Below are 17,398 nucleotides of genomic sequence, written 5' to 3' on the forward strand. Positions count from 1 at the left end.
TTTGTTATGTTTAATGGATATCGATCGAATTTAAGACGAATAAATTCAGGTGTTGCTCAAGGCTCTGTACTTTTCAATGTACTTGAACGAATTGTTTTCTGCTACTGACTTAGATTCATGTAGGATTTATGCATTTGCTGATGATATCCAACTTCTATTTTTTATACTTTGTGCATGGTGGAAACTTGGATAATATCAAATTGTCTTTCTATAAATTTATCTAAAATGAAGGCTATGAAATTTGATGGATCTTTTCCTCAAAATTTTATAGTTCAAATTAATGGCGAAAATATTGATTATGTGGATAGAATGAAAGTTTTGGCTGTGGTGCTGGATGACGGACTTTGCTACTCATCTCATATAAATGGAATCTTTTCAAAAATTAATTTTACGCTCCGACGTTTATTTTCCCTTAATTTATTTACCGTATCACGTAAGATATAAAATGGCCCATGCCTTATTGATGTCACAACTATCATATTGTTTGGATATTTTCTCGTGTACATCAAATGGAAATAGTAGAAAATCGAACTTTTGATAAAAAAAATCGTACGATTTGTATTTCAGCTCAGACGACGGGATCATGTGTCAGCATATGTTATTAAATTTCTCCGATGCTCTTTTTCAAATTTCTTGACCATGAAACTTCTTTTAAGCTTTTAAAAAAACATCAAACATTAAACTCCTGAATTTTTAATGCAACGAATACAATTTAATCGTTCATCGAGAAATGTACAAGTATTTATACCAAGAATATATACTTCCTTCTTTGAAAAATCTTCTCTAGTTAGAACTGCACGCTATGGAATCAACTGCCAACATCATTAAGGTTATTTCGTTTTTCTCCTTCCGTCTATTCCAATAAGCTGATTGAACACTTAAAGATACTCCTCATTTATGTTACCACTGACTTTGGGCTTAATATACACGTTTCGGTTATTTAAATGGTTTAAAAGTGTGTAAAAAAATAATAAAAATATTATGTGATGGTGAAAGTGTGTGTTAGAATTGCAATTTTGTGCAATTTTCAAGAAAAAGTTTTCAAGTTAAATCTCTCTCTCAGGTGTGTTGAATTCACATACTACTTGTATGTGAGAAGAGAGAGATGTTGTTGTTGTAAAAAAATGAGAGGCTTCCCTTCTTGTTATTCTTTGTATTCCAATTTCTCAACTTATTATGTACATTAGAGTGATGGAAAAAAATGTTTGTTAAAATTTTAAAGAGTACCGGGTGGAATATTGTGACACTAGGCTTAAAAGTTAAATGCTGAAAATTTTAGCCAAATCGGATAACGATTTCTGGACGCTCATCGAGGTCAAAATTCAGATATATGCAAAATTTTACTATTTATATGGAATAAATAGGTGAAACTCATTAACTTTCTGTATTGTTTTCTAGAAATATGTAGATTCATTTATATTAATGAATATTACATTAAAATTTTTTTTTTGGAAATTAACCCTGTATCTCAAAATGACCCAAAAACTGTATTATTGTAAAAATTCGAAAAAAAAATTTTTTTCAGTTTTTGAAAAAATGTTGCTACTAAATAAATACTTTTGCAATTGAATGTAAAAGAATCGAAATGTGTACGTAATTATCGTTGTAATGAGATATAAGTGACAAAATTTTGTTAAAAAATGTTAAAGTTATTACAAATTCGCCAGACCATTAACGTGTTTCAGGTCAAGTGGCCTGAAAAATATGAACACATTTCGAGAAAAATTTAAATAAAATCTAATTTTTATTTAAAATATATCCGTATTTACTTGTGTATGAGTTTTTGTCTTCGTAGGATACCGTTAACCTATTCGCAGGTAAGACCAAAAAAAATAATTTTTTTAAAGGTAAAAGGTCAAATTTTTCAATATTTGGAATTTCTTATGAAAAGATAGCGAAATGTTATATATTTTTGGGCCGATTTTAATGAAACTTGAGGATAATATAACATAAAGTCCAGAATTTAAAATAACGGCACAAAAATGGAAATTAACCGTTATCAGCATTTGGGGTCCAAATTACCCTCACCTTTTAAAATCACGAAAAACACAGCCATTTTGACCCCAAGTGCTCTTAAAGGTTAAAATCCATTTTTGCACTGTTGTTGTAAATGCTAAAGAATGGCCCAATTAAAATATGGACGCATGAAAATAGCTATAAATTTTGAAAGAAAAGACGGATTTGTATAGATAATATATTAAATTAAAGGAAATATATTTAAATTTTTGGAAAATAAGAAATAAAATAAAATTTTTGCTATTACGAACGAAAGAACGTGCATGTCTCTTAATACTTCCCATTAATTTTTGCACATCTTCAGAGCCGAACTGTGCAGCATACTTGTTCCATTTTCTTAACATTAAACGTTCGATTTGTGCTTCTTCATTACTCTTCTTTAATTTATTTTTAACATTTGCCCAATATTTTGCAATAGGACGAAATTGTGGACAATTAGGAGGATTCATAAATTTCGGTAAATAGACGAGCACGTTTTTTCTGTGCGGTTTGGGTACCTGATCACTCTTTAGGACTTTAATCAACAGATTGCACTTATACGCTAAATTGTACATCTACATTTATTACATTTTTTTAGCTCGATCTGGGTCGGACATTCCAGGATTATTATACCCTTCAGCTTCGTGAGAAGGGTATATATAAGTTTGTCATTCCGTTTGTAATTTCTACATTTTTCATTTCCGACCCTATAAAGTATATATATTCTGGATCCTTATATATAGCGGAGTCGATTAAGCCATGTCCGTCTGTCTGTCTGTCTGTCTGTCTGTCTGTCTGTCTGTCTGTCTGTCTGTCTGTCTGTCTGTCTGTCTGTCTGTCTGTCTGTCTGTCTGTCTGTCTGTCTGTCTGTCTGTCTGTCTGTCTGTCTGTCTGTCTGTCTGTCTGTCTGTCTGTCTGTCTGTCTGTCTGTCTGTCTGGCTGGCTGGCTGGCTGGCTGGCTGGCTGTCTGTCTGTCTGTCTGTCTGTTGAAATCAATTTTCTGAAGGCCCCAGATATCTCCGGGATCCAAATCTTCAACAATTCTGTCAGACATACTTTCGAGAATTTTGCTATTTAAAATCAGCAAAATCCGTCATAAATAACGGAGATATGAGCAAGAATCCGAGACAACCTCTGAAAATTTCATCAAAAAACACAATGTATTGCATGCTTTGACAAAAAAACAACAAAACGTATGTTTGGATGTGCAAGCTTTGCGTATTTTGTTTTTTGTGTGTTTTGTTTCTTTTGGCGTTGTTGTTGTTTTTTATACAACTAAACTTTTGTTTGGTTGTGTGTTGGTTTTTTTTGACAAAAAAGCAACAAATCGTATGTTTGGATGTGCATGCTTTGCGTATTTTGTTTCTTTTGGCGTTGTTGTTGTTTTTTATACAATTAAACGTATGTTTGGATGTTTATTGGTTTCATTGCCTTGCGTATTTTGTTTTAGTTTTTTCTTTTGGTGTTTTGTTTCGTTTGGCGTTGTTGTTGTTTTTTGTGTTCTTGATAAATTTGGGATGCTTTACGCTGAAAGTGGGCAATGTACATACATACATACCTATATAATAATTATAAAAAATAATAATGCATCCACAACAAAGGTGAAGGGTATATAAGATTCGGCATAGCCGAATATAGCACTCTTACTTGTTTTTTTTTTCATTTCCCCCACTGTGACCCAAGAGCTCGGTTTTATGTTCTCGCGCAACCACGATATGAGATTTTTTAACCATCCTCGGGTGGAGTTTATTGTTAATCTTCTCCATTTGCAAAGATTCATCTTTTCTGCCTTTCTTTCATTTCGAACAAGCCTAAACAAGTTTCTTAAAAGGCTCAATTAAATGTTAGCATATTTAAACAAAAATATAAAATACGAAAGGAAAAGTTTCGCGTTGAAAATGGGAAGCTCGATTTTGATTTTAGATCTATGGTTCCTTCGGCAAACCTTCTTAGAATTCATCGTAGATTACGATTTTGATAACCGCTTGGTGCTTTTTTGATCCATACAAATTGACCCACTCTAATGTACATTGTTAGTATGTTAATGTAGGCGGATTGTTTTTTGTATTGTTAACTTACAACTGGATGTGAATAGGCCATCTCCGATGGCAGTAGCCATGAAACGATAAAAATCGCCTTTGTTTGTACAGCTGGCAGAATTAAAAATGGTTTCAATTGTTTCCGGGTCATTTACGTAAAGAAAACATTTGGTGCCCATCCATGATATAAATGGCGTTCTATATTGCTGTCCTTTATGTTGCATGTACTGCAGGAATTCTAAATAAAACATAATATTCATTGTAAATTCAAAAGTTAACTGCTCATTTCGAATCTCTATTTTTGATAGGGTATCTATTAGGGTATTCAATTAATCGGGTTTCTGGTTTAATCGGTTAATCGAGCAAATAATTAATCGAGGTTTAGATTTAATCGGTTAATAATCGGTTAATTTTAAATTATTCGATTAACCGAATAATTTATATTTTCATTTCAAATTGAAAATACAACAACGAATTTTGTATACAAAAACATAAAAAATGGCAAATAAGGTATTTGAGATCATTTTTGTAAGCATATCGCCTATTTGCTGCAACAACATCATTATTCAAAATCCGTGTTTATTGAACTGAGTAATACAAAATATGCGCTGTTCTATAATCTTTCATATATTTTTATCAGTTTTTAAAAAAACAAGTAAGAAAGTATGGTCGGTCAAGCCCGACCATACAATACCCTATACCAAGTAAATGAGTAAAAATATCAATAATTTACATTTTTGAGTGATTTTCGGAAGTGGGCCTTATATGGGAGCTATGACCAATTATGGACCGATCACCATAAAATTAGGTCGTGTGATTTATGTTTATATTAAAGTTAACTATGTTGAATTTTGTGTGTATACCAACATTTTTAAGCGATTTATGCACGTTAAAGTGATTTTCGGAAGCGGGTCTATATGGGAGCTATGACTAATTATGGACCGATCGTAACAAAATTTGGTGACATGAATTTTGTATATATAAAACTTATTTGGAGCGAAATTTGTGTAGATACATAGATAAATTAAACGTTTATGACCGATAAAGTCCAATTTCGAGGGGACATTTGTATGGGGGCTAGGTGAAATAATGGACCGATTTCAGCCAGTTTCAATAGGCTTGGTCCTTGGGCCGAAGAAGTAATATGCACCAAATTTTATCGAAATATCTTCAAAATTGCGACCTGTACTCTGCGCACAAGGTTTACATGGACAGCCAGCCAGCCAGCCAGCCAGCCAGCCAGCCAACCAGACGGACGGACGGACGGACATCGTTTAATCGACTCAGAAAGTGATTCTAAGTCGATCGGTATACTTTAAGGTGGGTGTTAGACTAATATTTTTGGGCGTTACAAACATCTGCACAAACGCATAATACCCTCCCCACTATGGTGGTGTAGGGTATAATAAATTAATTTTTGTGTGAGGGTGTTTATACCCTACACCACCATAGTGGGGAGCGTATTATGCGTTTGTGCAGATGTTTGTAACGCCCAAAAATATTAGTCTAACACCCACCTTAAAGTATACCGATCGACTTAGAATCACTTTCTGAGTCGATTAAGCGATGTCCGTCCGTCCGTCAGTCCGTCTGGTCGGCTGGCTGGCTGGCTGTCCATGTAAACCTTGTGCGCAGAGTACAGGTCGCAATTTTGAAGATATTTCGATCAAATTTGGTGCATATTATTTTTTCGGCTCAAGGACCAAACCTATTGAAACTGGCTGAAATCGGTCTACTATTTCACCTAGCCCCCATACAAATGTCTTCCCGAAATTGGACTTTATCGGTCATAAATGTTTAATTTATATATGTATCTCCACAAATTCCGCTCCAAATAAGTTTTATATACACAAAATTCATGTCACCAAATTTTGTTACGATCGGTCCATAATTAGTCATAGCTCCCATATAACCCCACTTCCGAAAATCACTCAAAAATATAAATTATTGAAATTTTAAAAGAAAACATTTTTTTGCTCTTTTACTTAGTGTAGGGTATTATATGGTAGGGCTTGACCGACCATACTTTCTTACTTGTTTTTTGTTGTAAACATTATAAAAAATCATGTTTTCTCGTATATTTGATAAGTAAAAATTTGGGTTAAATAAAGGTTAGAAAGATATTAAAATCTACTATTTAAATTTCTGAAATTGCATGACTTGTTGAAAATTTATTTAAGAAATAGTAAAATGTCTTAAAATATTCAAATATGTTTTTCTCGAAATGACTTTTTTTGAATTATGACGTTGTTGCAGCAAATGAGCGATGTGTGAATTTTTTATAGTTTTAGTGAGATCTTCTGAAATAATCTTTTATAAAAAGAATATAATTTAAACGTTTTTTTTCTTTAGATTTAATAAAACTTTTCTTGGAAAAAACTCTCTCGCTGATTGTATATTTTGGAGAAATCAAGAATATTCCTTTTTGGATTGTTTTAGATACTGATTAATTTAATAGTTTCGTTCAGTTATGATAAAAGACTCATTTCAAAAAAAAAAGTTTCGTATATATATATACATGTAAATACAAACAAAGTTTGAAATACATGTAAATTAAATATGGCAGTTGTTATACATACTCACTAAAGGTATTTATAGACGGCAATACTCAGTATTAATATTTGTCAAAAACTCAAGTATCATAATGCAATTTCATCGTCTAAACAAAAATTGTATTAGATTTTAAAAAAATACAAATGATTTTTTTGATTTACGGTCGGTATTGAAAATTTGTTTAAAACAATTCAAAAACTTTTTATTTTCATATGTACGGGTATGTATTTATAAAAACAAATAAGGCAAATAAAAATGTCAAGAAAATATAAAATAAAAATAAAGTTTTCAGAAAAATATATATCAACAAAGAAATAAAATATTTGTAGTACTATCGTGTAAACAATAAATGTTTTTTCGAAACGATTTTTTGAAATACCGACTGATTTCAATAATATTTTAAATTTGAAAAGTGTTAATACTCAGTATTGCCGTCTATAAATACCTTAAACATGTTTATTGGATGTTCAAAAAATATCTAATTTTAATTTGAAATTTGAATTTGAATTGAAATGGAAAAATAAATACAAAAAAAAAATTAAAGAGCAAAAAAAGGAATTTCGGTTAATCTGTTAATCGACACAAATTAATCGGTTTATTTGTTATTTGAAAATAGGCAATTTCAAATTATTCGAACAGTTAACCGTCCAAAATTAATCGGTTAACCGATTAACGGTTAATCGATTGAATACCCTAGTATCTATAATTATAGATGCATAGACCAAAACAAAATTAATCTCTTTTCACACATACCGGTGCACAGTGGTTTAGAAACTTTTTTTTTTGGAAATAATTCGGTATCTTGGGAACTATTGGAGATATTTTTACCAAATTTCATACGGTTTGAGCAGATGTGATTTCGAGTCGATTAAAGATTGTTCAGCTTCCTAGCGATAATGGGGGCCAGTGCGTAGCTACTCAAATTTGCTCACATCGGCTCTAAATTTTTTAAAAAAATCGCCAAAAATTTGTACGCATTACATGTATGAAAAAACGTATAAATTTGTCAAAGGGGGCAAGGTTTGTGGAACTTCCGAGGAGTAAATAAAGCCCTTTTATATAAGTATTTGATATTATTGAAAACGTTATGACTTGAGGATTGATAATTTGGAAAAATTAGATATACAGTGACGGACAATACAATAGAATCACTACATATGAATTCGATTAAAGCGGTAAAACTACAAAATTTGATTTCAAAATTTAAAATTTGTTCATTATATATTAATACTCATAACGTAAACAATAAACAGAAAAAAATAAAATAAAAAAATAACACATTCTTATGTTAAAAACGATGTCAAATCTAAAAGACTAAAGAAAATATGCGACATTCAAATAGAATCAATCAGTCTTAAAATGATTAAAAATAAAAAATCATCATAAGAATTCGTTGTTTTCTTAATATTTTGTTGCATATCAATTATTTCTAATAACAGCATCAAATCTTTTGGGGATTGAATTTAACAAACTTTCGCATGTAGATCGGGAAATTGCATACCATATTTCCTGAATTTTCTGCCAAAGTTCTTCCTTGTTTTTCAATTTTTCAGGTCCGAGTTTGTCTTTTACTATTTTCCATAGGATTTAAGTCTGGTTATTGAGACGGTCATTCCATAACATGAATTTTGTTATATAAAAACCATTTTTTGGCAAGACCTGACGTGTGCTTTGGGTCATTATCTTGCTGGAAGAGCCATTTTAAGGGCATATTCCATTCTGCATGTGGCTTTATAACATTCTCCAAAATATTTACATACAAGTGCTTATCCATATTTTCTTTAATCCAATAAATTGGACCAACGCAATACCAAGAAAAGCATCCCCATATAATAATATTTCCCCAACCATGTTTAAACGTTTTTGGTTTTTGCCATTTTTTGGACGTCTAACCCATGTCTTATCATCACTACCAATTAAATTAATGGTCGTTTCGTCCGTCCACTACACATTTTGCCACTTTTTTATATTTTCTGGCCCACACCAATCCTTATGATTGCTCCTGGTTTTAAATGAAATATTGGTAGTGATTCCATTGTAATGTCCGTCACTGTATATAAAATTTTGGGACTTCATTTATCTTAAAAACTAAAAAAATTATAATTGGTGATTTTCCACGAATAAAAATATAAAATTTGACTTAATGTAAAATTTTAACAGTTAAAGATATCATAACAAAATTTGGAACCAATATAGACTCAAATATCCTTAAATCAATGGCATTAGAATTTTTGACATTTTTTTTATTTTCAAATTATCAAAATTCCTAAAACGGGGAAAATGTCCAAAAACTGAATAATGCCTACTGTGGCGTTATTTACCGTGTGATAGTAAAAACACGTAGTAAGTATTTAAGAAACAAAAGGGCTAATACAAATATTGAGCTTTTTCGTGGCCTTTTTAGAATTTTTTAATCAAAGCAATTTTTTTTTTAAATTGGCCTAGTTTGGATAAGTCTGGGGAGTGACATGTCCGCTTAACTGAGCAAAATTTTTCTTTACACGCTTTTGCATTAAGTATCTTTTCGGGTCATATAAAAGTTCTATAAAGTCCTGAAGAACATTTTTTTCTACAAAAGAAAAAAATATGCGGGCTTTTTTGGGAAAAAACTAAAAAATACGACTCTTTTTACAAGTTCGAACTTTGGATGCATATACATTTTTATAGGGAAGAGATAACTCTTAGCAAGTTGCTTTTATTTTATTTAGATTTTTATCACCAATATAGCTGATATTTCTAAAGGACTATTTATATTTAAAATTTCATCACATTCGGATCATAAATGGATTTTTGGCATTTTTTTTAAAAAATTTGAGACCCAAGTTTCTAAACCACTGTGCGGTGATACAATAACAAAATATATGGCAATACATTCCCATGAATTAGGTTTTTGCTCTCAGTTAACTATATAGTTCTCATCTATGGATGCATACATATGGGCAATTCCATAAATATCTAAACCACTAATTTTCAAGATTAGTGGAATAGGAAAAAACACTAGATAATATTTTACTATGTGAAGATACATACACACATGGACAAAAGTTATCGTCATATCACTTATTTTTCGTTCGATGAACTACCACGTTCAGAAAAAAGTCAGAAAAAATTAATCATAAATAGTCCTTCATTTTACGACACATTTATTTAATATTAGTAAAAACTAAATTTGCAAAATGTTTATATACTACTAAATAAATAGCTAAAATCAAATGTAGGTTGCATTTAGTGGGGACAAAAGTGTTCGTCACTTCACTTGTTAGTGATATTTTAAACGCTTTTATAAGTAGGCTTGTTTGTCAAATTCAAAATTAGTCTTCTAACTTTTAAGTTTCGTTAGATTGATCGTAAAAAAGAGCTTTAAGTCAAAAATGAGCCAAAAAAGAAAAGAAACATCAATCGAAGAGCGGAAAATTATAATAAATGCCCACAAGCAGCACAAATCAATTAAAGAAATATGCGAATTAGTGGGTCGGCCCCGAACTACCATTTGTAGCATTATAAGTCGCCACAAAAATGATCCGGAGTGTGAGAATCGTCCAAGAAGCGGCAGACCTCAAAAGTTGTCAGTTCGTGAAAAACGTGAAATAATAAAAATTATAAAAAAAGAACCTAAAACACCATCTTCGGAAATTGCAGCAATATTAAAGGAGTCCTCAGGAAACGAGGTACATCCTCGTACTATACGCAGAGCGCTTAATGTGGAGGGTTACAATGCCAGAGTTTGTCGAAAAAAGCCTTTAATAAGCAAGGTGAATCAAGAAAAGCGACTTTCTTTTGCTAAAGAATATTTAAATAAGAAAAACGAGTTTTGGGACAAAGTGATATTTTCTGATGAAAGCAAATTCTGTGTATATCGGTCGGATGGTCGCTCTTTAGTCTGGAGACGGGAAGGAACTGCTCTTCAAGATAAAAATATTCAAACTACAGTCAAACATGGGGGTGCTGGAGTAATGGTATGGGGCTGTATGTCTTCGGGTGGGGTCGGTGAACTTGTGTTCATAGAAAATATAATGGACAAACATGTCTATTTAAATATTTTAAAAGAAAATTTGGCAAAAAGCGCACGTAAACTTGGCATTGAATCAGATTATTATTTCCAGCAAGATAATGATCCGAAGCACACTGCCGATATAGTTCGCTTGTGGATCTTATACAATACCCCTCACACCTTAAAAACGCCTCCTCAGTCACCGGACCTTAATCCGATTGAACACCTTTGGGACCATTTAGACAAACGAATAAGAGAACACCATATAACATCAAAGAATAGACTTAAAGAAGTACTAAAAGAAGAATGGGTAAAAATTGCACCACAAGTTACTAAAAAATTAGTACATTCAATGCAAAACCGTCTACGAGAAGTGATTAAATCGAAAGGAAAGCAAACAAGATATTAACTCTAATGTTTTTTTATGCATAACTGCAATTGACGAACACTTTTGTCCCCATGAAATGCAACTATTTTTTTGTTTTTAGTTATTTTTAATCGCCATAATCATTTATTTTAAGTTTTTATTCAATTAAAATGAAATAAATATGTTCTAAAATCATTCCCAGTTCTTAAATTTTGTGTTCGAATATTTTTCTGCACGTGGTGGACCTCCAAACATAAAATATGTTAGGTGACGATCACTTTTGTCCATGTGTGTATGTACATTATTAAATATTTTTCGAGTAAATATTTTGTTTGTATTTCTCTTCATTTGGAATCAGAAATACCTATGGGGCATTTCACGTCAAGTGAACCAACTTTTGAAATCGATGTCTTCCGATCGCGATTTGCACCAATGTTAGGTCTATTGGATAGTAATTCGGACACCATTTTTCAACAAGATCGGTCAAGAACTCTCTGAGTTATAGGAGGTCAAAATTTGACATTTTGGCCAAACAGGTGTTTTTTTTTATCCATATAACTTATTACTTATTGTTCTTAGCAAAATGTGTCCCAAATAGTTTAGATAGATATTTATGCAATCTTTCGAAAAAAAAAATTTAATAAAATATTTTTGATTTTTTTTTTAAATCAAAAATATTTTTGACTTTTTTTTCAAAATGGGCCCTTTTTATTATTTTTTTTAATTTTTTTTAAGAAAGCTTAGGTCTTTTCCTAAGCGACCTATATGGTCGCTTAGTGGGATATCTATCAAAATAAATGTTTTGTAACTCAAGACAAATGTTTTTAAATTGATTTTTTTCATATTTGTGTGTAAGTGTTTCTAAAACCTTAAAAATAAAAACCACAACAACTGACCGATAATAGCCACTGGAGGGGTGCAATATGAGGCCGACCGCTATTAATTTTCCACCCCCAAAATTTGTCTGAGTTTTGTATCTTGCGGCTTTTTTAGTCAATCCTAGAGGTAGTTTTCAGCGCACGTGATTTTCATTGTTAAAATATCAGGTGCCCCAGAAACAAATTTTTGGAATCAAGTGGAAATATTTTATGGCCCTTCTCCGAAGTACCAGTTTATTTATTATTTTATGACATTTGACTTTAAGAAGTGGGTGGAGAGGTAGAAGTTGACAGGTAGGTTATTTATATGGTGGTTTATTTTTATTATTATTTGTAACATTTGGTTAAACTAGGTACTTTAGTATGTAAGCCCTTCTTGATCACGTACTACCTATATGATCTTAAAAAACTATTTATTGTCATTCTGAAGACATACGGAAATCAGTTTTTTAGAAACAGCGTTAAAGTTAAGACGTGTGTTATTTACATAAATACTTACAAAATTCAAAATGTCTACGACTTCTAAAAAGACTAAGGTTGAAAATGAAATTTATTCGTCTTTTTGTTTTAATCCCTTTAACAAAATGAAGCACAGATCATCAGATAGCGAAATATTTCCGACGGCTTATTAAAAAATTCCCTACGCTGTAAAAACGATTGAAAATTTGTGGATCATGCAGGAAAGAGCTCGGAAAGTTGAACGAATTACCGAATTTGAATAGTAATGAGCCTTGCGTTGAAGTTATTCCAGATGAAGACAAAAGTAATTCCGAGAATGAAGACAGAACTGTTGATGATGATGGTTATTCTAACTTTTCAAATTCAACGAATGAGTGTCGAAACCAATACCATAAGGATGCAGTAGAAGTTCTTGAACAAATAAAAGAGAAATACAAAACGTCACAGAGTGAAGCTGAAAGAATTCAACTTCTCACGCTTGCTCCAAGAACATGGAGTTCTGCAAAAACAATGACTGAGTTTGGAACGTCTCAACGAAAAGCAAGAATTGCTAAACAATTGGTTGCTGAGCATGGGATTCTCACACTCCCAAACAAAAAGAAGGGAAAAACTTTGGAGTGCGATACTAAATCTCTAATAACTCAGTTTTATCAGCGAGATGATATGAGTCGCCTGATGCCAGGGATGAAAGACTGGATGTCTGTACGAATCGATGGCAAGAAAGTTCAAATGCAGAAGAGAATGGTTCTCTGTAACCTGAATGAATTATTCGCAACATTTCAATCTGAATACGAGGATGTCAAAATTGGATTCACAAAATTTACACAACTGAGGCCAAAACATTGCGTTTTGGCAGGAAGCAGCGGAACTCACACAGTATGTGTTTGTATTTACCATGAAAATGTTAAATTGATGTTGAAGGAAATCAACTTAAATTACTTAAAAGATGATTCATCAGAAGATTTACACCATTACCGCGATTGCCTTAAATTGACTATGTGCCCTAATGCTACAACTTCTTGCCACTTAGGTGAATGTTCGAATTGCCCGGAAACCACATCCATCAAAGAAAATTTAATCAACTCTTTTGATCGAGAATGTATTGAGGAGTTAAAATTTGAATCTTGGCTTCAGACTGAAAGATGCACACTGAAAACCATAATTTTAAATGTGGATGATTTTGTGGAAGAACTGTGTAGAGGATTGCTAAATTTGAGAACCCATGACTTTTTAGTCAAAGATCAGTGGTCATTCTTCAAGGACTTGAAAACACATTCGAAGTCTGGTGAATTCATTATTTCATTTGATTTCACAGATAACTATAAATATGTTCATCAGGATTCCATACAAGCATTCCACTTCAATAACGACCAAGCAACTATATTCACAGTAGTTATTTACTACATGAAAGAAGAAAACCTGGAACACAAAAGTATGGCAATCATATCCGACGATTTAAAACATGACACCGTTGCAGTTTATGAGTACCAGAAGATAATACTAAATTATCTAAAATCAAAATTTACAGTAGAAAAGGTATACTACGTTTCGGACGGAGCTCGTCAACATTTTAAAAACAAAAGTAGCTTCGCAAATCTTACAGCTCATGAAAAAGATTTTGGAATGCCAGCTGAGTGGCATTTTCATCCTACTGCTCATGGTAAAGGAGCATGTGATGGTATTGGAGCAAACCTCAAAAGAAATGCAGCGAAGTATAGCCTCCAGTGCTCTCATCAAGATCGCATCTTAGATGCGACTGCTTTATTCCATTGGGCAAAGAATTATTGTAAAGAAACTAAAATAGTTTTTAGTAGCAAAGAGGATCATGAGGAAACATTGAAAACACTAAAGAGCAGATTCGATGCTGCGGTAACAATCGATGGCACTGCTCAATACCATGCTTTCATACCGCTTGTCGATGGAAGACTCAAATTAAAAAAGTTTTCTGCATCTACTCAATGCGATTTCTTTCCAAAGCCAAAAAAGAAGCCAGCAGCGAAATCAGTAGCTGAATCTAATAACGCCAAGAAAGGATTGACAAATAAGGAGGATAAAAGTATGGATATTTTAAAATTTAAAAACTTCATAAATTAAGTGTAAAAATAGTTATTATATAAATTGATCTATTGTGATTAAGATTAAATTTTACTAAATTATTCATCTTTTTATTATTATTATTATTATATATTAAATTAATTATTATTACAAATAAATAACAAAATTAAATTATTCAACATTTCCATAGATAAAAAGTGATTTTTAGTCCTGAGGTTAACATATTATGGGTATTACAGTATCGAGGCTATGAAATTTTTGGTATGTTACATACCATCGGAAAGGCTAATGTGTCTAGTTTCTCTGCGTAAGTTTAATTTTTAAGGTTTACACACAAATATGAAAAAAATTAAAATAGTGCAAATTTAAAAACCTTTGTCTTGAGTTACAAAACATTTATTTTGATAGATATCCCACTCGCATCCCACTAAGCGACCAAAAAGGTTTTAAAGGAAAAGACCTAAGCTTTCTTTTGAGAAAAAAAAAATTAATAAAAAAAGAGTCCATTTTGGTAAAAAAAAAGTCAAAAAGGTTTTTGATTTTTCAAAAAAAAGTAAAAAATTGTATGTCTTGAGTTACAAAACATTTCTTTTATAGATATCCCACTCGCATCCCACTAAGCGACAAAAAGGGTGTTAAAGGAAAACACATAAGCTTTCTTCTGAGCAAAAAAAAAAAATTAAAAAATGGGTCCATTTTTTTAAAAAAAGTCAACAAAGTTTTTGATTTTGCAAAAAAATTCAAAAATTTTAAATCTTGAGTTACAAAATATTTTTTTTGATAGATATCCCACTCGCATCCCACTAAGCGACCATATAGGTCGCTTAGGAAAAGACCTAAGCTTTCTTAAAAAAAAAATAAAAAGGGCCCATTTTGAAAAAAAAGTCAAAAATATTTTTGATTTAAAAAAAAAAATCAAAAATATTTTATTAAATTTTTTTAATTTTTTTTTTCGAAAGATTGCAAATATCTATCTAAACTATTTGGGACACATTTTGCTAAGAACAATAGGTAATAAGTTATATGGATAAAAAAAAACACCTGTTTGGCCAAAATGTCAAATTTTGACCTCCTATAACTCAGAGAGTTCTTGACCGATCTTGTTGAAAAATGGTGTCCGAATTACTATCCAATAGAACTAACATTGGTGCAAAGTTCATCGCGATGGGAAGACATCGATTTCAAAAGTTGGTTCACTTGACGTGAAATGCCCCCTATGTATAATGCCAAATTCACTTAGAATAAATTTGTTATATTTTATGTAACAACCAAAATATTTACTAGAAATAATTTGTATGGCAGAACTACGTTTGCTACGTCAGCTAGTAATTGTATAAAGTTTATTTATTGCAATTATTTATATCATTATTCTAAAAAAATAATAAAAAATGTAAAATTGTGTGTTAATATCTATGTATTTTGCAAATGCATATGCAATTGTTTTGTCCTTAATAAAACGTCTATAGAAAGACACTTTTTCGATTAATTTTCCAGTTTCTTGGACACTTTAATATTTTTGTAGTGTGTGGAAAAAACATTTTTGAAATTTTTGGAAAAATAATGAATTATTCTATCTCTAACATATTCCTGGTGCATTCTAAAAGTATGAAATAAAGCTTTCTACTTTTTCGTGTAGAATCGAATGGTAAAGTATGTTTTTTAAAAATATTCAGTTGTTTTTACTCTGTCGCTCAAAATTAGTGGCTTTAACCGCAGGTATGTAGCAGATAGAGTTGGAATTGTGATCAGTAATGCAAATACCTTCTTAAAAATCTGAATACAATTCATTTAAATTAACCAAATAAACGTAAACGATATCATATATGATAGTTAAAATCATCTAGATGATATTGTTTGGTTTATTGGGTAAGTACATTGCAGATATACATACATACATATAATACATTTTTTAATTAGTAATTAATTTATGAAACTCACTTTCTGGTTTCATCATTTGCAATCCCAAACCTATAAATGGCAAACCCAGTGGTCCTTTCAATTGCCAATATATTTTGTAGAATCTACGCCTCGACCACAAAAAATATACCCATACTGCTGCAACTAAAATGGTTAAAAATAAAAACACTTTCGTCATGTTGAGCTGGTTCAATCAAGTCTCCAACCGAACGACTTAAATATTCAAATATAAAAATCACACTAAATTGTTTGCGACTTTCGAAATGGTGTTTAGTGGGAAGTAGCAAAATATTCATAATAGTTTTCGTCTCTTCCCGCGTCTTCCATTAACAGTCATGGTGCTACGTGTACTTAACAAATTACAATCAATACTATAATCAATTTAGATACAATTGTATGTACCTACATATGCACGCTATTTTATTATGTTTTTTGAGTATACCAATGTTGACAAAAATTGATTAACCAAAGATCTACGAATAGCATCCCAGCAGTTAAGCAAGTAGTCAATGTATCCCTTGTCATTAATGTCTTATCTTTGTAGTGAAGAGAGAAGATAATTGGTTACTTTATACATCACAGGTAATCAGCGTGAAGACAATTGCCACTTAAGTGTCTCTAAGTAATCTATAGTGTAGTCACATTAACCGTTTTGTGAGTAATTCGTACAAACTGATTTTATACAAATTTGGTTGATATAATTCTCATACAGTTTATTTTTGCTTAAGTATACTGATATCCCTTGTAACATAACAACATTTCAATTTAAAATAAACAGGTTTCGGTTTTTTAATAATGACCGGTTAACCGTTTTTTTGCAAAATATTAAAACGCCTAGAAATAAGAAGAAAATAAGTTTTATTTTATATTAAAGATCACATATTTATGATAAAGAATATATGCACAGAGAAAACAGATGCGTGATAGCAACCGAATTTGTTGCCAATCGAATGATTCTGTCTTAGTGACCGAATTTTACAGTTGTGGCTACAATATTTTGGAAGGGGCAACTAAAGTTTGGTTACCTCAACTGAAATTCTTCTTTATCAACTGACTTTCTGTTGTTAGAACTGAAAAATTCTATGTGTGCAACCGAATCATTCGATTGGCAACAAATTCGGTTGCTATCACGAATCTGTTTTCT

At 31.5% G+C, this 17,398-nt stretch overlaps 1 protein-coding gene across 1 annotated transcript in view; it reads right to left on the minus strand.

The window, feature by feature from the left end:
- LOC135948946 (probable cytochrome P450 313b1) overlaps window positions 1–16,474 on the minus strand; it is a 39,117-nt gene extending 22,643 nt beyond the window's left edge. The window contains exons 1-2 of the mRNA XM_065498398.1: window positions 16,276–16,474; window positions 4,075–4,272 (exon numbers count right to left, since the gene is read on the minus strand). Of these exons, the coding sequence (XP_065354470.1) occupies window positions 4,075–4,272; window positions 16,276–16,432 (355 nt within the window). The 5' untranslated portion in view covers window positions 16,433–16,474. The remainder of the gene's footprint in view (window positions 1–4,074; window positions 4,273–16,275) is intronic.
- Between the last annotated feature and the right edge of the window lie 924 nt (window positions 16,475–17,398).

Source organism: Calliphora vicina, chromosome 1 (genome assembly GCF_958450345.1).
Source record: "Calliphora vicina chromosome 1, idCalVici1.1, whole genome shotgun sequence".
NCBI classification, from domain to species: Eukaryota; Metazoa; Arthropoda; class Insecta; order Diptera; family Calliphoridae; genus Calliphora; species Calliphora vicina.